Genomic DNA, 25,785 nt, shown 5'->3' with positions numbered 1-25,785 from the left:
CAGAGGTCGAGACTGTGTTGTCTAGTTAGTAAGCAAGGGACACGAATGTTGCCAACACGTAGAACTGGGTTGTGTCTCAAGCAACCAAAAGATGAGAAATAATCAATTATCATTAGCATTTGTTTTATTGCTACTCGTAAATGTGTGCTTTAGTATTGTTTTCTTTGGCAACTGTGGTATGGCGGGATAAACGCCTCGGTTCTGTCCAAATGATCTCCGCAACGAGACTTGACTCCACCTCGGCTCCGCCTCGTCACGCCGTGTGGTCCATTATTTTCAAGCTAGTGTACAGAACGTCAGTGTTCATCCCCTTACATGTAAAAGCCTTCAATCAGAATTATAGCGGCGCACTTGATCTGCGCATGTGCCAGCACAAGCAGCGCAAACCTCTGTCTTTTGCACAACAGAAGTGAGCTCGAAATAGCTGAAAGTAGGCATCTTAGAAAGAGTTTTCACATACAAACATTATGTTTCTGAACTCAGAATGGTAGAACGTTTATTTTGATTGGGGATTTTCTGCAAGTCCCATCAGGTAGCCTGATTTCAGATGTGTCCATGTGTAAACAGGATTATTATGGAAATCATACACAGCTTGTTAACTTTGAAATCAAACTATTATATTAATCTGACTATTCACAGGAATCGCATTATTGTGTACACACAACCATACTCATTGACTCGTCCATCAAAAGGATGAAAGAAAACTTTAACATGTACTGGCTGTATGCACTGTGCGAGGTGAGTAAGGGGAAGTTCTGATGATATTAGGCTATAAGGACTGAGAAGCCACACCAATCAACCAGTTCCTTAACTAACCTGGAGTAGAGCGGACAGACATTTACACAGAGAGACAGAGCAGTCAGAGACAGACAGAGGCAGTGAGAGGGACAGAAGATGCTCTTCCTAGCCCTTCTCCTGGGCATCATGGTCTGCTGCACATCCCAAGGTAAGCACATGAATCAAATGCTACCCTAGTAATACTGTAAGTAGTTGAAAATCAGCTCCTATGGCTGCGTAATTTGTCTTTTGACCAATCAGATCAGATCGTTTGGCAATAACTGGGCAAAATATCAGAATTGGGCTGCCTGCGTAAAGAATTGGGCTGCCTTTCTTAACCAACGAGACCTAATTTAAAATCATATGGTTCTGTTAATATTCACTAAAATGTGTAATAAATGTGTCATGAGTTATTTAGATTTATAAAAATATTCATTTTATTGTATTTTTCACAGATAAATTGTCATCACATAATTCAAAAAAAGTCGTCCGAAAGTGTATATTTCATAAAAAAATGTTTCTGTAGTTTCTAATTAATTTATAAAACACATAAAAACCCACAATATTCTGTGTGGTTGTATTATATTTGACATATTCTACAATATAGATACATTATATTTTGTCTTAATTAAGAGTTTATGACAAAACATAAAAATGTAACCATGGGTGTAACAGAATTTTTACTCAAATTGATAGTGACTTTGAGGTGTTCTGCGTTAGTGAAGACGGTTACAGTGAGAACAGGTGTTTAGTTAGCTTTGTAGGTTCTGACATCTGAGAGCAGGGGGGTGGGTAGAGGTAACGGGACCTGTCCAGTTCCTGGTGACCCCCCCCCCCCCCTCACTTCCCCACATCCTCATAAAAAGCAGAAGTAAGAGTGAGAATGGGAAACAGGCCCCCAAAGACCTCGATCCGTCTAAGCAGGTCCCCAGCCCAATGTGTTTCCTGGAACTAGACACTATGTGGGGTTTCGTTTCAAACATTTCCACACACACAAAGACACACGTCAAACCAACTCAGGCACACTCTCATTTCCCCTTTCTCCCTCAAAAAAAAAAACTGAAAAGAATATGAAACAAATAAGAAATATGCCAAATAATTCTCTCTGTTGACGTTGGACCACACCGAGAAATGACATTTTCCTTGAATCATTCCTTTTTTCTATGGATGATTTCTAAGGCACACCACTGAAGTAACTCATCATTCATCATTATGAGACAATTCTATCATGTCAGTAACAGCAAATTACATAACTTTGGTACTCAAGTGTTGGCATCATTCCTGACAGAGGAGAAATTCAAGAAGATGCGCTTCACTGACTTAAAGTAAGGGGATTGTTTGATGCCCATTTGAGTATTTTACACAAAAAAAGTGAAATACTATGTTGTACAGTAAAAAAATAAAAATAATTATTGCAGGTTTGTTGCCATGAATTAAAATGGGATGTCTTCACTCACCACAAAATCTCTTTGTTTTCACTGTTGGGGTTGTCGTGTCTTTACTATCATTAAATTGAAGACTTATAGTTTTTATCAAATATTCTTCTCCGGAACGTAAACATTGTTCGGACCTCAAGTTCTGTGAGGTGGAAGAAATTCCTTTGTTCTCTATGAAACTTCACTCTCTCTCTATACTATGTGGCCATGAGGAGATACTCAGGAATTTACAACCTCTCTCTGACCACAGCAGCCTAGTAGAAGGAGGAAAGGGGGAGGCGGGGATGGTGCTTGCTGTACCCAAAGAGGGCAACGTGGGCCGGGTGTGTTACCCTGTGGGCCGGGTGTGGGGCTACACCATTGCCATGATTACTATATATATGTGATAACCTTTGTAGCAAGGCGCAATGATGGTGCAATTACTGGGTAATGGAAATGCATTGCTTTAATCTCAGGATGAGAACTGCCTGCCCGTGCTGATAGTCACACAGCCTCAAGGCCGAAATGGTCTATAGTAGAGTGAGAAACCACAATCTAGACATGTTTTTCTCATCTTAGATACTTTGTATCTAATCCAATGCAACAATTTTATTTTATTTTATTTTACCTTTATTTAACTAGGCAAGTCAGTTAAGAACAAATTCTTATTTTCAATGACGGCCTAGGAACCGTGGGTCAACTACCTGTTCAGGGGCAGAACGACAGATTTGTACCTTGTCAGCTCAGGGGTTTGAACTTGCAACCTTCCAGTTACTAGTCCAACGCTCTAACCACTAGGCTACCCTGCCACCCCAATGTTAAGGTGATTGACGGTAGGTTGTCCACACCCACTAAAGTGTTGTCTCCTGTTTCGCCACACAGATCTTTACTATGGACTACTGAGGTATGCTGTATGTGAATCTCTGTCTGCAGTTGTATTTTATTACTAAAGAGTTTTATACCAAGGTTCCTGTGTCTGTGTCATCTATCTGGAAGACTAATTGTTGAAGGAAACTTACATCACCCCATGCAAAGAACCACCCAACATCACTCTCTTTCAGGTAACGAAGAAGCCCCTGCCAATGAACAAATTGGCATGACTATGGGGGCCCCTAAATCAGCTATCCTCCCTGCCAACCCAGAGTCCAGTCAGGCTCCCCCAGTGGTAGCCCCTCCATCCCTCTGCTGTGGCGTGGACGAGCTGAAACAGTTACTCTCCCAACTAACCCACGACCAGCGAAGAGGTTGATAGCTGGAGAGGAGAGGTGGTCAAGGTGCTGTCTCAACTGGTCCAGGAGCACCAAGAGGTGTCCAGCGGCTAAGGGGAGGTCGTCAAGCTGCTGAAGGCTATGAAGGACCAGGGAACACAGCACCTGAGTGAGCTGTGGAACCTGGCTACACACCAGAGTCTCCTAGTGGAGAACCACCAGGCCCTGCTGCTGCTACCCACCTCCAGGACCTGGCCAAGAAACGCAAAGCTCACCCTGCCGCTCCCAGACAATGAGATGCTCAGATCTTAACCTGCATGAGACAGGTTGTCCAATCAGGATGAATATTAAAGTTTTATAACAAACTAAGCAGCTCAATACAGTTTTAGATTGTGGGCGTCAACCTGCTACTAAACCAAGCTTGGTCAATAAGGCATATAATTATACAGTCAGTTTGCTTGTGATAGATTTAAAACCCATTACAGTCCAAGCCCTGTCTAAGCTGGGGGAGGGAGATCTACTACGCTATCTGGCATTGTTTTAAGAAGGTCATACCATGGATCAGTTTTCTATTTGATTTGACATTTTAAGACCCATTGAAGTATATATACAGTGGGGCAAAATAGTATTTAGTCAGCCACCAATTGTGCAAGTTCTCCCACTTAAAAAGATGAGAGAGGCCTGTAATTTTCATCATAAACACCGCTCTAGCTCTGTCACCTTTCACCGCAGATGCGGAAGTGTGACACCGGCTGATGCACATCGACTCAAGGTTAACAATTAGGTGATAAACCAATCACAGTCTGATACTCAAATAATGTGAATATAAGTCAAGGTTACTCTCCTATCCCAGGTTCTCTGATATTATGAGTGAGATATCTCACATATGGGATTCACCTGAATCTCATAATATCTCTTTCGATATCTCACATGTGGGATATGACCAAATCCGTATGGCAAACATGCTCTTCAGAAGCCAGGTCGTCTCAACGTGCCAACCCTCAGAGGCCCTGACACAGGACGGTAATGCACCAAAGAAGGCGCAGTGACGTCTAGCCAGTAGAACCTCAACAAAAGTATGAGGAGATGATGCCCAACAAGCCACATTGCAAATCTCCTGTAAGGAGACACTCTTGAACGGTGCCCAACAAGCCCTCAGACCTTTCGAAGGCTGTAACTGCTTGCCATTATAGGCCAATATAATAGCTTCCACAATCCAATCTGATAACCGTTGACAAGAGAGGGGCCTCCCCTTGCAGGGCCCAGGACACAAAGAGTTGACTCCTCTTGCGCAATGCTCTTGTTCTATCAAGAATATGTGCAATGCGTGTAAGGGAGGTAGAAAGCCACACGAGCCAAGGCGAAACAATTCTAATTGTCACTGACCTTAGGCATAAAGGCAGCGTTAGGCAACAAGAAAACCTTGTAAAACCCCGGGCATGAACGGTGAACTAAAAGCACATGCAGCTCACTCACTCGCTTTGTGGCCATAAAGGGCAAACTGTAGGCATGGCTTTGTGGCCATAAAGGCTAGCAGTAAAGCGGTCTTGAAGAGGAGAGAACTCTCAATGCTTTCCAGAGGCTCAAAAGGCTGCTGTGAAATACCCTCAAGCACAATAGACAGATCCCAAGCCACGGCTCAAGGCTTGGAAACGGGACTTAATGAAACAACATAACAAGGGATGTTATCCCACCGTGTTATTGTCAAAGGCCTATATGACAGGACGAAAGAGCGGCTAGATAGACCTTAACCAATAAATACATATACAGTCAGGTCCATAAGTATTTGGACAGTGACACAATTTGCATCAATTTGCAACGCCACAACAATGGATTTGAAAGGAAAGAAACAAGATGCGCTTTAAGTGTAAACTTTCACCTCTAATTTAAGGGTTTGTCCAAAATTATTGTATGAACCGTGTAGGAATAACAACCATTTATATACATTTATAACAAAAGTGCTTTCGCGCAAAAAAAGCACAATCGTTGCACCAATGTACAGCCAAATACATTTAAACTCAGTTTTTCACAATTCCTGACATTTAATCCTAGTAACAAGATTCCCTGTCTTAGGTTAGTTAGGAGCACCACTTTATTTTAAGAATGTGAAATGTCAGAATAATAGTGGAGAGAATTATTTATTTCAGATATTATTTCTTTCATCACATTCCAGTGGGTCAGAAGTTTACATACACTCAATTAGTATTTGGTAGCATTGCCTTTAATTTGTTTAACTTGGGTCAAACGTTTCAGGTAGCCTTCCACAAGCTTCTCACAACAAGTTGGGTGAATTTTGGCCCATTCCTCCTGAAAGAGCTGGTGTAACTGAGTCAGGTTTGTAGGCCTCCTTGCACACGCTTTTTCAGTTCTGCCCACACATTTTCTATAGGGTTGAGGTCAGGACTTTGTGATTGACTTTGTTGTCCTTAAAACTTCTTATGGCTGGGGGCAGTACTGAGTAGCTTGGATGAATAAGGTGCCCAGAGGTGCCCACAGTAAACTGCTTGCTACCTGGTCCCAGAAGCGAATATATTTGGATAGAAAACACTCTGAAGTTTCTAAAACTGTTTGAATGATGTCTGTGAGTATAACAGAACTCATATGGCAGGCAAAAACCTGAGAAAAATCCAACCAGAAATCTGAGGTTGGTCGTTTTTCAACTCATTCCCTATTGAAGATACAGTGGGATATTGGTCATGTTGCACTTCCTAAGGCTTCCACTAGATGCTAACAGTCTTTAGAACCTTGTTTGAGGCTTCTACTGTGAAGGAGGGGGAATGAGAGGGGAATGAGCCAGGTTGTAACAGTTTTCTTGTGTCGAAGGAGAGGCGGACCAAAACGCAGCGTGGTTATTACTCATGGTTCTTTAATAAAGAAACTATACATGAATAGACTAACATAACCAAGAAATGTGAAAAACCAAAACAGCCCTATCTGGTGCAAACACAGAGACAGGAACAATCACCCACAAAACCCAATACCAAACAGGCTACCTAAATATGGTTCCCAATCAGAAACAATGACTAACACCTGCCTCTGATTGAGAACCATATCAGGCCAAACACAGAAAAAGACAAACTAGACACACAACATAGAATGCCCACTCAGATCACACCCTGACAAAACAAAACATAGAAACATACAAAGCAAACTATGGTCAGGGTGTGACACAGGTGTCTGTCAGAATGCCATGCACTCGTGACGCTCGTTCACGTGAGTGTTACCTTGCGTTCCATTGCAATTCTACAGACAAAGGAATTCTCCGGTTGGAACATTATTGGAGATTTAGGATAAAAACATCCTAAAGATTGATTCTATACTTTGTTTGTTTCTATGGACGGTAAACGGAAATGTTGCAACTAGTGAACGCGTGTCATGAATTTTGATTTGTGAACTGAAAGTGCTAACAAAAGGAGCTATTTGGACATAAATGATGGACATTATCGAACAAAACAAACATTTATTGTGGAACTGGGATTCCTGGGAGTGCATTCTGATGAAGATCATCAAAGGTAAGTGATATTTATAATGTTATTTCTGACTTCTGTTGACTCCAACATGGCGGATATCTGCTTGGGTTGTGTTGGTCTCTGAGTGCCGTACTCAGATTATTGCATGGTTTGCTTTTTCCGGAAAGTTGTTTCTGGAAGCCATGGCAACATTTTCTGGAATTTTGTTGAAAGGCACAGTCAATTTAGTGTATGTAAACTTCTGACCCACTGGAATTGAGATACAGTGAATTATAAGTGAAATAATCTGTCTGTAAACAATTGTTGGAAAAATGACTTGTGTCATGCACAAAGTAGAAAACTATAATTTGTGGAGTGGTTGAAAAATTAGTTTTAATGACTCCAACCTAAGTGTATGTAAACTTCTAAATTCAACTATAATTGGACAAACTAACATAATCATAAAATAAATTGTGAGTTTTAATACTTGTTTGCAAATCCTTTGCAGTCAATGACTGCCTGAAGTCTGGAATCCATAGACGTCACCAGATCCTGGATTTCTTCCCTGGTGATGCTCTGCCAGGCCTTTACTGCAGTCTTCAGTTCCTGCTTGTACTTGGGGTGTTTTGCCTTCAGTTTTGTCTTCAGCAAGTGAAATGCATGCTCAATTGGATTCTGGTCAGGTGATTGACTTGGCCATTGCAGAACATTCCACTTTTTTGCCTTAAAAACGTATTGGGTTGCATTCGCAGTATGCTTCGGGTCATCGTCCATCTGCAACTGTGAAGCGCCGTCTAATGAGATCTGAAGCATTTGGCTGAATCTGTGCAGATAATAATAGCCCTAAACTCTTCAGAATTCACCCTGCTGCTTTTGTCAGCTGTCACATCATCAATAAATACAAGGGAACCAGTTCGATTGGCAGCCGTACATGCCCACGCCATACCACTACCTCCACCATGCTTCACAGATGAGGTGGTATGCTTCGGATCATGAGCAGTTCCTTCCCTTCTCCATACTCTTCTCTTCCCATCATTCTAGTACAAGTTGATCTTTGTCTCATCTGTCCATAGGATGTTGTTCCAGAACTGTACAGGCTTTTTAAAATATGTTTTTTTTTGGCTAACTCAAATCTGGTCTTTCTGTTTTTGAGGCTTAACAATGATTTACATCTTGTGGTAAACCGTTTTGTATTTTCTCTGGTGAAGTCTTCTCTTGATTGTTGACTTTGACACAGATACACCTACCTCCTGGAGGGTGTTCTTGATCTGGCCAACTGTCGTGAAGGGTTTTTTTCTTCACCAGGGAAAGAATTCTTCTGTCATCCACCACAGTTTTTTTCTGTGGTCTTCCATGCCTTTTGGTGTTCCTGAGCTCACCAGTGCATTCTTTCTTTTTAAGAACGTACCAAATAGTTGATTTGGCCAAAACTAATGTTTTAGCTATCTCTCTGACAGGTTTGTTTAGATTTTTCAGCCTAATGATGGGCTTGCTTCATTGGCAGTGACAGCTCTTTGGACCTCATATTGAGGGTCAACAGCAACAGATTCCAAATGCAAATGACACACTTGAAATAAACTCTTGACCTTGTAAATTAACTAATGAGGGAATAACACACACCTGGCAATAGAACAGCTGAGGAGCGAATAGTCCAATTACTTTTGGTCCCTTCAAAAAGGGGGTGACCACATATAAAAAGTGTTGTAATTGCCACACCGTTCACCAATTATAGATGTAAAGACCCTCAAATTAAAGCTGAAAGTCTTGGTGGTTCCAAACTTCTTCCATTTAAGAATGATGGAGGCCACTGTGTTCTTGGGAACCTTCAATGCTGCAGACATGTTTTGGTACCCTTCCACCACATCTGTGCCTCGACACAATCCTGTCTCAGAGCTCTACGGACAATTCCTTTGACATTATGGCTTGGTTTTTGCTCTGACATGCACTGTCAACTGTGGGACCTTATATAGACAGGTGCGTGCCTTTCCAAATCATGTCCAATCAATCAAATGTACCATCTCACGGATGATCAATGGAAACAGGATGCACCTGAGCTCAATGTCGAGTCTCCAAGCAAAGGGTCTGAATACTTTTATAAATAAGGTATTTCTGTTTTAAATTTTTAATACATTTGCAAAAATGTCTAAAAACCTGTTTTTGATTCTTCATTATGGGGTATTGTGTGTAGATAGATAAGGGAAATTATTAATGTAACAAAATGTGGAAAAAGTCAAGGGGTCTGAATACTTTCCCGAATGCACTGTACTGTAGGTATTGGAGTTACAAATGTGTTAATTCAAATATGAAGTACATCATTACAGTAGACCAGTGGTTCCCAAACTTTTTATAGTCCCGTTCCCCTTCATACACTCAACCTCCAGCTGTACCCCCTCTAGCACCAGGGTTAGCACACTCTCAAATGTTTTTTTTGTTGCCATCATTGTAAGCCTGCCACACACACACTATACAATACATTTATTAAACATAAGAATGAGTGTGAGTTTTTGTCACTTCCCACGAGCAAAGTTGTGACAAAGAGCTCTTATAGGACAAGGGCACAAATAATAATATAATAATAATCAATAATTTTGTTCTTTGTTAGCCATCTTACGTATAAAACATTATTTGATCATCAAAAATGGTGAATAACTCACCACAGGTTAATGAGAAGGGTGTGCTTGAAAGGATGCACATAACTCTGCAATGTTGGGTTGTATTGGAGAGTCTCAGTTTTAAATCATTTTCCACACACAGTCTGTGCCTGTATTTAGTTTTCATGGTAGTGAGGGCCAAGAATCCACTCTCACATAGGTATGTGGTTGCAAAGGGCATCAGTGTCTTAACAGTGCGATTTGCCAAGGCAAGAATCTCTGAGCACAGCCCTATCCAGAAATCTGGCAGTGGCTTCTGATTAAATTTAAAGTTGTTTGTGTCATCCATATCGGGAAAGTACCTGTGTAATTGCGTGCCCAGCTCACTCAGGTGCTTCGCTATATCACATTTGACATTGTCCATAAGCTTGAGTTCATTTGCACACTAAAAATCATACAATGATGGAAAGACCTGTGTGTTGTCCTTGTTAACACAGACAGAAAAGAGCTCCAACTTCTTAATCATAGCCTCAATTTTGTCCTGCACATTGAATATAGTTGGGGAGTGTCCCTGTAATCCTAGATTTAGATCATTCAGGAGAGAAAAAACATCACCCAGACAGGCCAGTCGTGTGAGAAACCCAGGCCAGCAATTTTCACTGTATTGCCCAAAACGTCTTTCAAGCCGTCAGGCATTCCCTTGGCAACAAGAGCCTCTCAGTGGATGCTGCATTGTACCCAAGTGGCGACGGGAGCAACGACTTGCACATGCGTTACCACTCCACTATGTCTCCCTGTCATGGCTTTTGCACCATCAGTACAGATACCAACACATCTTGACCACTAAAGTCCATTTGATGTCATAAAGCTGTCCAGTGCTTTAACGTAACGGACATATATCAGGAGCTGTGCCAGGCCCGACACATCTGTTGGCTCATCCAGCTGTAGCGCATATCATTCACTGGTTGTATGTGAAGCAGTAATTGTTTCAAAACATCTCCTTTCATGTCAGTGATGCATTGTGAAACAGTGTTGTTTGATGAAGGTATTGTCTGTATAGTTTTTTGGCCTTTACCCCCCAGCAGTGTCCCAGCCATATCCGCGGCAGCAGGAAGAATGAGGTCCTCCACAATAGTATGGGGCTTGCCTGTCCTAGCCACTCGGTAGCTCACCATATAAGATGCTTCTTTATTCTCGCTCAAAAAACTCCCGTGGCTTATTTTTCAAATGGTCATGTTTCGTTTCTAAATGTCTGCGCAAGTTTCCCACAAGAGAGTAACGGTTAATGTGATTGGATGTTCATTATTTGACTAGGCTACCTGTATTTTACATTTTGTTGTTATTTCGCTACTAGATACTAGATACTAGATAGTTTCATTTGATTTTTGGCAGTGAAACGAGGCTCCCGGGTGGCGCAGTGGTCTAAGGCACTGCATCGCAGTGCTAGCTGTGCCACCAGAGAGGCGACGCACAGCGCTGTGGCAGGCCCGGGTGCAGTGCGCGCTGACCAGGTCAGTGTTGCACGGTGTTTCCTCCGACACATTGGTGCGGCTGGCTTCCGGGTTGGATGCGCGCTGTGTTAAGAAGCAGTGCGGCTTGGTTGGGTTGTGTTTCGGAGGACGCATGGCATTCGAAGTAACTACTAACAATTGGATACCACAAAATTGGGGAGAAAAACGGGGTAAAACATTTTTTGGGGGCGTACCCCCGACGGCATTGTATGTACCCCAGTTTGGGAATAGCTGTGTAAGACTATGTCTGCATTCCATGAAACAGGAGATTGCTAGATTTGTTTATGTGTGTTATTAATTCCTGGTTCTGTCTTTGTTTTTTTTGACAGAGCAGAGCCCTCCAGTGATCAAGCTGAACTCGGTGGTGCTGAGGGAGGCTGCGTGGACTATCCCTGTTGGAACCTCATCTTTCACATTGACCTGTGAGGGGTACAGCACAGTCACCTGGTCAACCACAGCATTCAAACTCATGAGGAAAACTAGACTGGGGAGTGTGATTACCACCAGGCGCCTTACAGTAGACTACACTGGAACATACAAGTGCATGTATGAGAACCAACCAGACCTCATCTCAGAGGTCCACATCTATGTGAAAGGTAAGTGTATAAGTATTGTCATATTCATTGCTCAACCTGAAGACTCACATGCACCATATATCACGTGTTATGTTCCTTATAGATCCCCATAACATCTTGGTGACCCCTCGAACCCTGGGAGATGTGAAGGAGGGCAGTGATGTTCTCCTCTGTCAGCTGACAAACCCCATAGCCACCGACCTATCCGTCCGTATGGCCAACGGAGACCCTACACCCCCCGACATGAACTACACTGTCAACCCAAAGAGAGGAATCCTCATCCGATACCTTCTGACCAGCCACAGCGCAGACTACGTCTGCAGTGCAAAGATCAATGGGGTCACGAAAGTCTCCAAAGTTGTCCCCATCTTCGTCATTCAAAGTGAGATGAGGTTGATGTCTGTGCATTTGTGTTTGTTGGACATTGAGGTTATTAAAAGCCCCAAAGCATTTCAACACATCTAAACACTTCTCTACGTCTGTTCCAGGCTTGCGTTTGCCACCATCTGTGCTAATTGAGGTAAATGGGTATGTTCGTATTGTTGGAGAGCAGCTCCTGATCCCCTGCATTACCAGCAACCCTAACCACTTCTACAACGTGACGTGGAAACACTCCTCCCTCAAAGTCAGTTAAACAGTAGCCTATTGTCAATTTCTGTCATTAAATCATAGATCTTTTCCCTACCTAGGTGTGCTTTTAACTTGTATGATACAGTATATTTCTGAAGATCTGAACTGATATGTTGGTGTTGTTTGTATAGGTATTGGACTTTTCGCATAAAATGATACAAGAGGACCAGAGTAATCAAGTGCACATCACCAGTAGTGTGACTATTCCAGCTGTGGCCATGTCTCACACAGGAAACTTCACCTGTACAGCCATGAATGAGGCTGGGTTCAACAGCTCCACCACCTACCTGCAGGTTGTAGGTAAGCATTAGGGAGTGTTGATCTAGCGTCTAATATGTTTCACTACACAGACACATACAGTAGTTATGTAAGCCTGCAAGATCGGGATGGTAGTACGAGGCTCGTGTTGATTTCCACAAACACCAAACACGGAAACCTGTTTTAAAAGTGAAACTCAGCTCAGCATCCTCAAAAGGAAATTGGGGTGTGACAATCTCAATTTTCAGTTTAGTTCAAGTTCGTGGTCACAATAACGTTCACTCTATTTTCCCTCTCACCTCATCAGATAAGCCTTACATGAGGCTCATACCCCGCCTGTCACCAGACCTCTACTTAAATGGCTCCTTAGTTGAAGTGAACGAAGGCGAAAACCTTGAGATAAACATTCAGATCGAGGCATATCCCCAAATCAAGGAGCAGTGGTGGGACATCCCCATGTCTCACAATCACAACATCTCCACTCATGACGACACATGGGCCGTCCGATTCAATAACAGGTCATTGTTTTCCCATCTAGTTTCACTGGACATGATTTGTCTGATTCTGAATGTTTGTATCGAATCATTTATAAAGTAAGTACAGAATCTATTTATTGAAACTGCTGAAACACTACTGATACGGTCACCCTGTAGGTACGAGAGCAGCTTGCTGCTACAGAGAGTGAGGTCTGAGGAGAGAGGCCAGTACACCCTCCACACCAGGAGCACATGCCTCAATGGCTCCATCACCTTCAATGTCCAAGTCTACCGTAAGTGATCTCACTCCAGCGTGATCGGTCGCATCAACATTCAAACTGGCAGGAAAATATGGACCGCAATTGTGACCCGATCTGAGAATGTGACGCCGACTTAAAAAGCGTGATGCCGTTTGTCCTCTCTGACTGAGTAGAGAAACCCAGTGCCATGGTCAGACTGAAGAATGTTACCACCCTGACCTGCACCGCCTCTGGGTACCCAGCTCCCACAATCCTCTGGTACCAGTGCCCAGGAATACAAAACACGTAGGTGTAAAAACTGCAGATGTAAAAAAAAGAAGGGCTGTATAAAATACATTTGATTGATGGATTGTAGATTCTCTAACTGGATTGCAATCGAACAAGATCTTTCCAAGGCACAAGATGCAGAGAGATACTGCCATTGTGAGCTGTGTGTGTGTGTGTGTGTGTGTGTGTGTGTGTGTGTGTGTGTGTGTGTGTGTGTGTGTGTGTGTGTGTGTGTGTGTGTGTGTGTGTGTGTGTGTGTGTGCGTGTGCGTGTGCGTGCGTGTGTGTGTGTGTGTGTGTGTGTGTGTGTGAGCTGTTTTGACTCTTATGTGCTCATCTTGATGTTCCTCTGTTGTCAGGTGTGATGGTGATAATGACACCGTGGAGGTGCAGCCTCTTCTCACCAGCACCATGGAGGTGCAGAGTGAGCTGACCCTCAGTCCCTCAAGTATGGAGGTCACAGTGGAGTGTGTGACCTTTAACCTGGTTGGTAAAGAGCGGGACATCTTCGTATTGCGTAAGACAACCTTTGCAGATATACAATATACTGTACAAAGAAAGGTTTTGTGAGGTTCTCACATGGCGCTGGTTCTATCACATCAAGACTAGTATTAAAACAGCTACAGGTAGATGTATATCTAATATCACTTTTCAGTACTGAATAATGTCATGAGCTGACTTCAGGGGCATGTTGTTTATTACGTCTTAGGTGTCCCTGCTGCGACTTTACCAACATTTGTAACGCCCAAGCTGTTCACACCCACTTTCATTGGAGCCACCAGCACAGCAACCCTTCTGTTCCTTCTGCTTGTCATCGTCCTGTACAAATACAAGCAGGTGAGCTGCATTTACTGGCCCATTCACTGGCAATCAATTTCCAAAGACATGTGCAGTTAGACCATTACACAACATATGTTTTCTCCCATAGAAACCAAAATATGAAGTCCGGTGGAAGATCATTGAGGCCAATGATGGGAATAACTACACCTTTATTGACCCTACACAACTTCCTTATAACAAGAAGTGGGAGTTCCCTCGTGACAAGCTGAGGCTTGGTGTGTTTTATTGCAGTTTTTGGGGGTAAAAAACAGAGACCAGTACACTAAACAGTAATGACTGACTGAATACTGTGTGTTCCAGGCCAGATTCTGGGAGCAGGGGCTTTTGGGAAAGTAGTGGAGGCCACTGCCTATGGTCTGGGGACAGATGACAACATGACCACGCGCGTGGCAGTAAAGATGCTCAAGCGTGAGTTAGCCTCCTCATACTGTGTGTAAAATCTTTCCTTTAGCGTTGCATTTACATTACAGAAGGAAGTCAAAGTTTTTGTACAAAAGATAACTGTTATTGGATACTTGCTGTTATTGGATACTTGCACCCATCGTAGAAGAAGCACTACCTCAGTACATGTAATAATGAAAAAAATAGACTTCTCCTCCTCAGCAAGCGCCCACTCCGAAGAGAGAGAAGCTCTGATGTCAGAGCTGAAGATCCTCAGTCACCTGGGATCTCATGACAACATTGTTAACCTGTTAGGGGCGTGTACTCAAGGAGGTGCGACAAACTCTTTTCTGTACTTGCATTTTCATACAACAAGGTCAACACGACTTGGCGAGTGTCATTGTTAACCAAATCGATCATCCCATTTATTGTGTTCGACCACAGGCCCAATGCTGATGATCACGGAGTACTGCAGCTATGGCGACCTGCTGAACTTCTTGCATAGCAAGGCCAAGCTGTTCCTGTACTCTATCCCGAGCGGACCAGGGACTCCAGAGGATCCACGGGTTCCAGAGAACCGTGATCACTACAAGAACACATGTGCACAGGAGTCCCGTGTAAGGAGGTAGGCTGTAATGATCACTAACACGCCTCTCTCGTCTCAACTCACTCTTCTTTTTCCAATCTCCCAGCAGACACATGGTTCCTGTTTAAGTGAAAGCACACCAGAACGAGAAACAGATGTGAGACAAAGTTTCAGTCTCCACAAATGGTTTATGTAATGTGTATTCCACTAGTCAGTGACCTCATGTGCTCCGATTTTATTCACTGCTCTCTGTGGTGCCGTATCACAATCCCCATTCTAACAAGACATGCATGCCTCTTCACACGTGTCAAGGTCTTTATGCTTTCATTGAAACCACACATTATAATGCCTACACAGAATATATGTACAGTGTAGACCGTAGTGTAACCTTGTCATGTAGCAGGCTCAGTAACATGAGGACACAATGGGTATAATTAAAGGGTATGGTTACTCTGCAAGCTTAGCATTCCATCACAAACATCATCTGCACATGCATACTCTTCTTCTACATATCACTACATCATCTCCATAGTGATGTGCAGTTCGCAAACGATTCGTTCTTTTTGAACGACTCTTTTTACTGACCCGAGAGTCATGACTCGTTCATTTTAGTCGTTTGACCTGCTAGTGCTGGCCTCAATGAGTCCTACTGCAGGATTGATACACACTCCTCCAGCTCAGTGGCTCCAGAGACCTGCTCCGACCACCAACTGCCTGTCATTATGCTCGCAGAAAAATAGATAATGAGCATAGAGAATTTAATAATACATGTTTAGAACTCATGATAGATCGCATGGTGCAAGAATGACTACAATTAATGTATTATTGAATTTTATAATGGACACAGCTTTGTAGAACCAAAACATACACGCCCTCTCCTCAAAAAGATTTCAACTCAGGAATTAATTGTTTGGGGGGCTGCGGTTCACAAACGATTGTGCTTATCACCCTCATTGCTGTGCCTTGGTTTCTCAAACGATTGCCTTGCCTGGTTTACCAACTACTTTTCTGATAGAGTTCAGTGTGTCAAATCGGAGGGCCTGTTGTCAGTCTCTATGGGGGTGCCACAGGGTTCAATTCTCTTGCCGACTCTCTTCTCTGTATACATTAATGATGTCGCTCTTGCTGCTGGTGATTCTCTTATCCACCTCTACGCAGACGACACCATTCTGTATACTTCTGGCCCCTCTTTGGACACTGTGTTAACTAACCTCCAGACGAGTTTCAATGCCATACAACTCTCCTTCCGTGGCCTCCAACTGCTCTTAAACGCAAGTAAAACTAAATGCATGCTATTCAATCGATTACTGCCCGCACCTGCTCGCCCATCCAGCATCACTAATCTGGACAGCTCTGACTTAGAATACGTGGACAACTACAAATACCTAGGTGTCTAGTTAGACTGTAAACTCTCCTTCCAGACTCACATTAAGCATCTCCAATCCAAAATTAAATCTAGAATCGGCTTCCTATATCGCAACAAAGCATCCTTCATTCATGCTGCCAAACATACCCTCGTAAAACTGACCATCCTATCGATCCTCGACTTCGGTGATGTAATCTATAAAATAGCCTCCAACACTCTACTCAACAAATTGGATGCAGTCTATCACAGTGCAATCCGTTTTGTCACCAAAGCCCCATACACTGCCCACCACTGAGACCTGTACGCTCTCGTTGGTTGGCCCTTGCTTCATAATCGTCACCAAACCCACTGGCTACAGGCTATCGACAAGTCTCTGCTAGGTAAAGCCCTGCCTTATCTCAGCTCACTGGTCACCATAGCAGCACCCACTCGTAGCACGCGCTCCAGCAGGTATATCTCACTGGTCACCCCCAAAGCCATTTCCTCCTTTGGTCGTCTTTCCTTCCAGTTCTCTGCTGCCAATGACTGGAACGAACTGCAAAAATCTTTGAAGCTGGAGACTCATAATCTCCCTCACTAGCTTTAAGCACCAGCTGTCAGAGCAGCTCACAGATCACTGCACATAACCCATCTGTAAACAGCCCATCTATCTACCTACCCCATCCCCATACTGTATTTATTTATTTATCTTGCTCCTTTGCACCCCAGTATCTCTACTTGCACATTCATCTTCTGCACATCTACCATTCCAGTGTTTAATTGCTATATTGTAATTACTTCACCACCATGGCCTATTTATTGCCTTAACTCCCTTATCTTACCTCATTTGCACTCACTTTTTGTTTTCTTTTGTTCTACTGTATTATTGACCGAATGTCTTGTTTATCCCAGGTGTAACTCTGTGTTGTTGTATTGTGTCAAATTGCTACGCTTTATCTTGGCCAGGTCGCAGTTGCAAATGAGAACTTGTTCTCAACTAGCCTACCTGGTTAAATAAAGGTGAAAAAAAAAAAAAAAAAAAAAAATCTGTTCTGTAATTCTGCCGCACAAAACAGAACAAACCTCTCAGTCCTCTGTGTGTCTGCAGTGACAGTGGGATCTCCTGCTCCAGCTCAGACAACTTCCTGGACATGCATCCAGCGCAGAGACCGAAACACTGTCCTATGGGTAATTAGCATCCTTTTACTCATCACAGTAGCATAGAGAGGTTTGTGGAGTGGAACGTCTTAAGGTTGCAATGCTACTGGTCATTTACAAAAGTTACCAGCATTTTCAGTACATTTTGTAATTAACAGGTAATCTATTGCAAATTTGGTCATTTATACCTGAATAACTTTTAAACATGTAATCATATAAAATATATTTTCTTCATCTTTATATCTGACCATATTGTCCATGAGTTTCTCGTTGATAGACCATATGGTTCAAGAATAAATAGTTTAATTTTATTGTTGGGACTGTAGTAAGGTTCTATCTGCGCAAAGCATAGTTCTGAGAAATTGAGCGTAAAAAATGTTTACAACCCAGATCTCAGAACTGTTTTGTATTGAATTCCTCTTTCATAACCAATTCAGGTCTTCACCTTAAAGTACAGAGTATCAAAATACTGAGACGTGGGGGGGGGGGTGGGGGGGGTTACAATCGCAGATAGAACCATATGGCTGAACCCAGATTGACATTTCAGAACAATAAGGTTCAATTTGATACAGAATGTTACAATTCTTTCAATTCCAATAGAACATAACAAAAGAGTGGGAGATGTTGTCGAGAAACACTGGCATGTTTAATCATGTTATCGACATGATTAAATGTCCATGTGGGCTGTTAGGTCGGTAAAAACTCTCGTTCTCTCAAACAAAAAATTACTGAACATCAAAGTTAAATCAGGAGAAACCACAGGGACTATCCAGTCGCAGTACATTTTAATGACCTAAAACATGACATTTCCACCTTTTAGATTATTTTGAGGCATAGAGAAAGTTAAGATGTCAGACAGGGGAGGTGATATAAATAATACTCTCAGTGAATGAGAATGTTTTGGGATTTTCACACTCCAGACATTATTTGCTCAAGGTCTTAATGACGAAAAATCGATGTATATGTTATGTTGTGAATGTGAACATAAATGAATGTGAACATAAATGAATGTGAACATAAATGAATGGGTGGAGCTAGGTCTACATAAGGGTGCAATTATTGTTTTTTAATTCACAAAAGCTCTGACGAAGGCCTTGAGGCCAATGCGTAAACTTACTAAACAGCAGTGATACTATCAAGAGCAGTGATACTATCAAGAGCAGTGATACTATCAAGAGCAGTGTGCGGGTTTCTTATTTTTTTCACAATAGAAAATTACAGACATTTAATCAATAAATAAAGATAATACCCTTGGCCTCCCGGGTGATGCAGTGGTTAAGGGCGCTGTACTGCAGCGCCAGCTGTGCCATCAGAGACTCTGGTTTTGCGCCCAGGCTCTGTCATAACCGGGCGCGACCGGGAGGTCCGTGGGGCGACGCACAATTGGCCTAGCGTCGTCCGGGTTAGGGAGGGATTGGTCGGTAGGGATGTCCTTGTCTCATCGCGCACCAGCGACTCCTGTGGCGGGACGGGCGCAGTGCGCGCTAGCCAAGGTTGCCAGGTACACAGTGTTTCCTCCAGCACATTGGTGCGGCTGGCTTCCGGGTTGGATGTGCGCTGTGTTAAGAAGCAGTGCGGCTGGTTGGGTTGTGTATCGGAGGACACATGACTTTCAACCTTCGTCTCTCCCGAGCCCGTACGGGAGTTGTAGCGATGAGACAAGATAGTAGCTACTACAACAATTGGATACCACGAAATTGGGGAGAAAAAGGGGTAAAAAATACATTTAAAAAAGATAATACCCTTACGTCTTTCTAAACACATCAAATATACTGTGACTTCGGAAAGTATTCAGATCCCTTGGCTTGTTCCACATTTTGTTAGGTTACAGCCTTATTCTAAAGTTGATTAAATTCGTTTTTTTCCCTCATCAATCTACAAACAATACCCCATAATGAAAAGCAAAAAACATTTTTTGTGTGCTAATTTATAAGAACAAAAACGTAAATATTACATTTACATAAGTATTCAGACCCTTTAGTGCTTTGTTGAAGCACCTTTGGCAGCGATTACAGCCTCAAGTCTTTTTGGGTGTTAGGCTACAAGCTTGGCACACCTGTATTTGGGGAGTTTATCCTATTCTTGTCTGCAGATCCTCTCAAGCTTTGTCAGGTTGAATGGGGAGCGTCTCTCTAGAGATGTTTGATCGGGTTCAAGTCAGGGCTCTGGCTGGGCCACTCAAGAACATTCAGAGACTTGTCCTGAAGCCACTCCTGCGTTGTCTTGGCTGTTTGCTTAGGGTTGTTGTCCTGTTGGAAGGAGCAGGTTTTATCAAGGATCTCTGTGTACTTTGCTCCATTCATATTGGCCTCGATCCTGACTAGTCTCAGTCCCTGCCACTGAAAAACATCCCCACATCAAGATTCTGCCACCATCATGCTTCACCGTAGGGATAGTGCTAGATTTCCTCCAGCCGTAATGCTTGGCATTCAGGCCAAAGAGTTCAATCTTGGTTTCATCAGACTTTAGGTGTCTTTTGGCAAACTCCAAGTGGGCTGTCGTGTGCATTTTACTGAGGAGTGGCTTCCGTCTGGCCACTCTATCATTAAGGCCTGATTGGTGGAGTGCTGCAGAGATGGTTGTCCTTCTGGAAGGTTCTCCCATCTTCACAGAGGAATTCTAGAGCTCTATCAGAGTGAGTATTGGGTTCTTGGTCACTTCCCTGACAAACGCCCTTCTCCCGATTGCTCAGTTTGGCCGGGCAGCCAGCTCTAGGAAGAGTCTCAGTGGTTCTAAACTTCTTCAATTTAAGAATGATGGAAGCCACTGTGTTCTTGGGGACCTTCAATGCTGGAGACATTTTTTAGCAACCCTTTCCCAGATCTGCACCTCGACACAATCTTGTCTCGGAGCTCTACAGACTATTTCTTCGACCTCATTGCTTGGTTTTTACTCTGTCATGCACTGTCAACTGTGGGACCTTTATATAGACAGGTGTGTGCCTTTCCAAATCATGTCCAATCAATTGAATTTACCACAGGTGGACTCAATCAAGCTGTAGAAACATCTCAAGGATGATCAATGGAAACAGGATGCACCTGAGCTTAATTTCGAGTCATAGTGAAGGGTCTGAATACTTATGTAAATAAGGTATCTGTTTTTTATTTTGAATACATTTGCAAACCTAAAAAAACTGTTTTCGCTTTGTCATTATGGGGTATTGTGTGTATACCGATGGAGTTTTTTTATTTAATCCAAAAAAGCTGTAAAGTAACTAAATGTGGAAAAAGTCGATGGGTCTGAATACTTCCCGAAGGCACTGTATTTATTCATGTTCATCACACATTTGTTAAAGCGATAGTTCACTAAATTGACAAATACTCTATATCCTATGGAAAACTAGCAACATTGCTAAAGTTTAGCCCTGGGTGATATATTTTTCTGGTCTCTGACACCCGAAATCAGTAAACTATTTGCTAGTTATCAATAAACTGTAGTACATTTTTTATTTTAGTGAAATACCCCTTCCATGGAGGTTTTCATATTGCTATAGAACAAGTCAACAAAAGACCATTCTTCTGAAAAAGTGGTGAAAAAATTCTAAGTACTTGCAAAAGCAGACCAGAACTTATGATACGAATAATGAAGGACTTGTGCAAAATGAAGGTTCTATCTGCAAAATATGTGGTTGGAGATAATTAGTATTTTTCAAGTCCCATATCTCAGAACTGTTTTTCTTCTTCTCTCATGACTCAATAAGTACATCACCTTACATACAATTATTTTTTATTTACAACCCAGCATTGTCTGATTGGATTGCAGCTAGAACCTTATAGAACCAAGTTCAAAGGTGTTGGCACAGACATAACTTTTTTTGTTCATTGTAAATGGACTTTTTAACAAATCTGACATCTCAGATGTGAAGGACCACCTGTCACGCCCTGACCATAGAGAGCCCTTGTTTCTCTATGGTGTAGTAGGTCAGGGCGTGACTAGGGGGTATTCTAGTTTATAATTTCTATGTTGTGTTCTAGTTTATATTTTCTATGTTGGTGTTTTGTATGATTCCCAATTAGAGGCAGCTGGTAATCGTTGTCTCTAATTGGGGATCATATTTAAGTAGCTATTTTTCCCACCTGTGTTTGTGGGATATTATATTTTGTGTTTGTGCATGTGCACCACTTAGTCACGTTCCGTTGTTCGTTTATTTGATTTATTGTTTTTGGCTTAAGTTTCACTTTGGAATAAATATGTGGTACTCAATATCCGCTGCGCCTTGGTCCCGTTCTTACGACAGCCGTGACACCACCTAAAGAACAGCTTTATGTGAACAACCCATTCTTGACCAAAATGTCAGACAGATCCTTATACTCCCAAGGTCTCGGTTAACAAATAACTATGCAACACTTCCAATGATATACATTTCTCACAACTGACACCAGTTTGGCACCAAAACATTTACAACAAAGACCTATTGGCATTGTAAAATAAATAGAAGCGTGTGCAATATATAAAGGATATTTCATGCTGAAAAACTATCATATTAAACACCAATGGTATTCACTTAGTTGATGGGATATATTTAGGATAATGTTTTACAACTTTGTCATTCCATTTGTTATATTACAATTATATTTGATTATTCTATACCTTTTATATGTTATGAAAATTCCATAAAAATATCAGTAGTTTACTGGTAAACTTCGAAGGTTACCTGAAATATACCCTCCCTTTGCAACCCTAGGTCTCATATCCTCTCTCTCTCTCTTCCTGATAGTTTCCCTATGTGAGGATCCAGAGACAGGCACCTGGTCGCTGGACATAGAAGACTTGTTGAGGTTCTCCTCTCAGGTGGCTCAGGGAATGGACTTCCTGGCATCCAAAAATGTAATAGAACAATACAAATGTAATGAATAACATAACTCATGTAGTGTAACATGCAGATGCACACACGTACATATGAATGATGCCTATGTTGTCTTCGTGCAGTGCATTCACAGGGACGTGGCGGCTAGGAACGTCCTCTTGACCGATGGCCGTGTGGCTAAGATCTGCGACTTCGGCCTCGCCAGAGACATCGAGAATGACTCCAACTATGTGGTGAAAGGAAATGTGAGTAAATAACATATCAAGATATCACTTTAGTTTTAGAGGCTCCGATCCTTGAATGATTGCAAACTATGATATGATGATGATCTCTAAATCTATTGTATTCCCAGGCCCGTCTGCCAGTGAAGTGGATGGCCCCTGAGAGCATCTTTGAATGTGTGTACACAGTGAAGAGTGACGTCTGGTCCTATGGGATACTGCTGTGGGAGATCTTCTCTCTGGGTGGGTCACACTGGCATGTGATGACAAAAATACTGTCTTATGTTGAATTAATCAAAGTTTGTGTCCAAATGAAATATCTGAAATAAATATTTGGTTGGTATTTCTAGGTAAGAGCCCATACCCTAATGTTGTGGTGGACACCCAGTTCTACAAGATGATCAAAGATGGATGCTACATGTCTCAGCCGGACTTTGCCCCTCCAGAAATGTGAGTATTGTACTTCAAGATGGGTATATCAGTGAAGAGATATGACGTTACCTGACAGCCTGCTGCACTATCTGAAACTGATTGTTCTCCTCAGATACACCATCATGAAAATGTGCTGGAACCTGGAACCAACAGAGCGTCCAACCTTCAGTACCATCGGCCAACTTATCCAAAGGCTACTGCCTGACCAGCCAGACCATGTAAGATGGACTTAAGTGACACACTGCCAGTGACCGAAAGGTTGCTGGATTGAATCCCCGAGCTGACAAGGTAAAAATCTGTCGTTCTGCCCCTGAGCAAGGCAGTTAACCAACTGTTCCCCGGGCACCGTGAATGTCGATTAAGGCAGCCCCCCACACCTCTCTGATTCAAATGCGGAAGACACATTTCAGTTGAAGGCATTCAGTTGTACAACAGACTAGGTATCTCCCTTTCACTGTAGAAAATATTTTAAAGTTTAGTCTCTCTCTTAGCATTCCACTAACTTCTAATCATTCCCTACAGCTAGATCTACTGTACTTCTAAAATGTATTTAGAGTTTGTGGAAGAATATCATTTGGTGGGGAAAAAAAGTTTTTGAATGTGATACTAAGTATCCTGACTTCTGCCAGACCTACAGGAATGTGCAGGATAAGACTCCACAGCAGGGGGCAGGAGAGCAGGGGGATCCGGCTAAGACGAATGGGGATTGTGATCAGACACTGAACCAGGAGGGAGAGGAGGAGCCCCTGATGAAAAAGAACCACTACCAGTTCTGCTGAGAGCACATCAGGCCATCATCAATGACTATACATTCACGTTAACATCTGTCAATCACAGGCAAGAGATGGGTGGATACACACCAGTTTATCCCAATGTCTTGATTCTCATTGTACTGAACATGATTTCAGTGCCATATAGTAGCTGCCAGTAAGCAACATTGGGAACTAAGCTTTTATTCTATTTTGTACACAAGCTTCAAGCAGCTGAAAAAAACAATATATCTTGTTATTTCACAGCGGTTTAGACGGTACAATGATTCACAACACTATACTTGCTTGTTTTGTCATAAACTGAAATGAGGCATGCTATTAGAATGTTAGCAACCAGGAAATGGCTGAGTGATTTCTAGATAATGTACCTTTAACATTTATGAGATACTTTACTAACTGATCTAACCGGCTTGATAAACTTGATGAATGTCTATTGGAGAATAAAGGCAGTTACATGTGCAGCTTTATGTTTCCAAAAATCCCAAAATTCTCAACACCAATTTTACTGAACTGAGATCAACATTTCAGCATGCCTAAGCAGCACAAAAAGACATAGTTATTGCAAACGTTTTACTATTGTAGTGTATAGTAGCAACATAGTCTCTTTTGAAAGTTTTTCTTGAGTGTTTGAAAATCTGAAGTGTGTGAACTTCAATGGAACCAAAAGATTTCTGTTTTTTGTCTTGCCTTCAGCGTAAGAAATGCTTTACATTCAACTGAAACGTACTGTAACTCTTGGCACGCTCAACACCAGCTTCACAAGGTAGTGACCTGGAATGAATTTCAATTAACAGGTGTGCCTTGTTAAAAGTTAATTTGTGGAATTTCTTTCTTTCTTAATGTTTTTGAGCCAATCAGTTATTGTGCAGAAAACTTTCAAAGTTTCTTCAAGTGCAGTCGCAAAAACCATAAAGCGCTATGATGAAACTGGATCTCATGAGGACTGCCACAGGAAAGGAAGACTCAGTGTTACCTCTGCTGCAGAATATAAATTCATTAGAGTTAACTGAACCTCAGATTGCAGCCCAAATAACAGAGGAGACTGCGTGAATCAGGCTTTCATGGTCAAATTGCTGCAAATAAACCACTACTAAAGGACACCAATAAGAAGAAGAGACTTGCTTGGGCCAAGAAACACGAGCAATGGACATTAGACCGGTGGAAATCTGACCAGTGGTCTGACGAGTCCAAATTTCAGATTTTTGGTTCCAACCACGAAAGGTGAATGGATGATGTCCACACGTGTGGTTCCCACCGTGAAGCATGGAGGAGGAGGTGTGATGGTGCTTTGTTGGTGTCACTCTCTTATTTATTTTTTATATTCAAGGCAAACTTCACCAGCATGGCTACCACAGCATTCTGCAGCAATACACCATCCCATCTGGTTTGAGTTTATAATTTGACTTCAACAGGACAATGACCCAAATCACACCTCCAGTCTGTGTAAGGGCTATTTGACCAAGGAGAGTGATTGAGTGCTGCATCAGATTACCTGGCCTCCACAATCACCCGACCTCAACCCAACTGAGATGGTTTGGGATCAATTAGACCGCAGAGTGAAGGAAAAGCAGCCAACAAGTGCTAAGCATATGTGGGAACTCCTTCAAGACTGTTGGAAAATCATTCCTCATGAAGCTGGTTGAGAGAATGCCAAGAGTTTGCAAAGCTGTCATCAAGGCAAAAGGTGGCTACTTTGAACAATCTAAAATACATTTTTTAAAGTTTTTGGTTACTACATGATTCCATATGTGTTATTTCATAGTTTTGATGTCTTCACTATTATTCTACAATGAAGAAAATAGTAAAAATAAAGAAAAGCCTTGAATGAG

General features: G+C 42.3%; 1 protein-coding gene across 4 annotated transcripts; it reads left to right on the top strand.

The window, feature by feature from the left end:
• The first annotated feature begins 798 nt into the window (after window positions 1-798).
• On the top strand, window positions 799-25,785 carry LOC115135458 (macrophage colony-stimulating factor 1 receptor 1-like). 4 transcript variants are annotated; one of them, XR_003864504.2, is made up of 21 exons: window positions 799-946; window positions 11,281-11,547; window positions 11,630-11,908; window positions 12,015-12,151; window positions 12,288-12,456; window positions 12,722-12,932; window positions 13,068-13,183; window positions 13,324-13,435; window positions 13,776-13,933; window positions 14,126-14,253; window positions 14,345-14,471; window positions 14,557-14,664; window positions 14,860-14,970; window positions 15,082-15,262; window positions 17,677-17,756; window positions 22,444-22,553; window positions 22,656-22,778; window positions 22,886-22,997; window positions 23,105-23,204; window positions 23,299-23,474; window positions 23,816-23,896. XR_003864504.2 is itself a non-coding variant. In XM_029670160.2 (21 exons), exons 1-21 carry the CDS (start codon window positions 895-897, stop codon window positions 23,963-23,965), a joined length of 2,910 nt encoding a protein of 969 aa, XP_029526020.1. In that variant the 5' UTR covers window positions 799-894; the 3' UTR covers window positions 23,966-25,785. The 4 variants fall into 4 exon arrangements, 3 of the variants coding, with proteins under 3 accessions (XP_029526020.1, XP_029526019.1, XP_029526021.1); XM_029670160.2 differs by having other exon boundaries at window positions 13,776-13,906; window positions 23,299-23,404; window positions 23,816-25,785; XM_029670159.2 differs by having other exon boundaries at window positions 23,299-23,404; window positions 23,816-25,785.

Source organism: Oncorhynchus nerka, linkage group LG10 (genome assembly GCF_034236695.1).
Source record: "Oncorhynchus nerka isolate Pitt River linkage group LG10, Oner_Uvic_2.0, whole genome shotgun sequence".
In the NCBI taxonomy this organism is placed as follows: domain Eukaryota; kingdom Metazoa; phylum Chordata; class Actinopteri; order Salmoniformes; family Salmonidae; genus Oncorhynchus; species Oncorhynchus nerka.
This window is presented reverse-complemented; position numbering and strand designations above follow the sequence as displayed.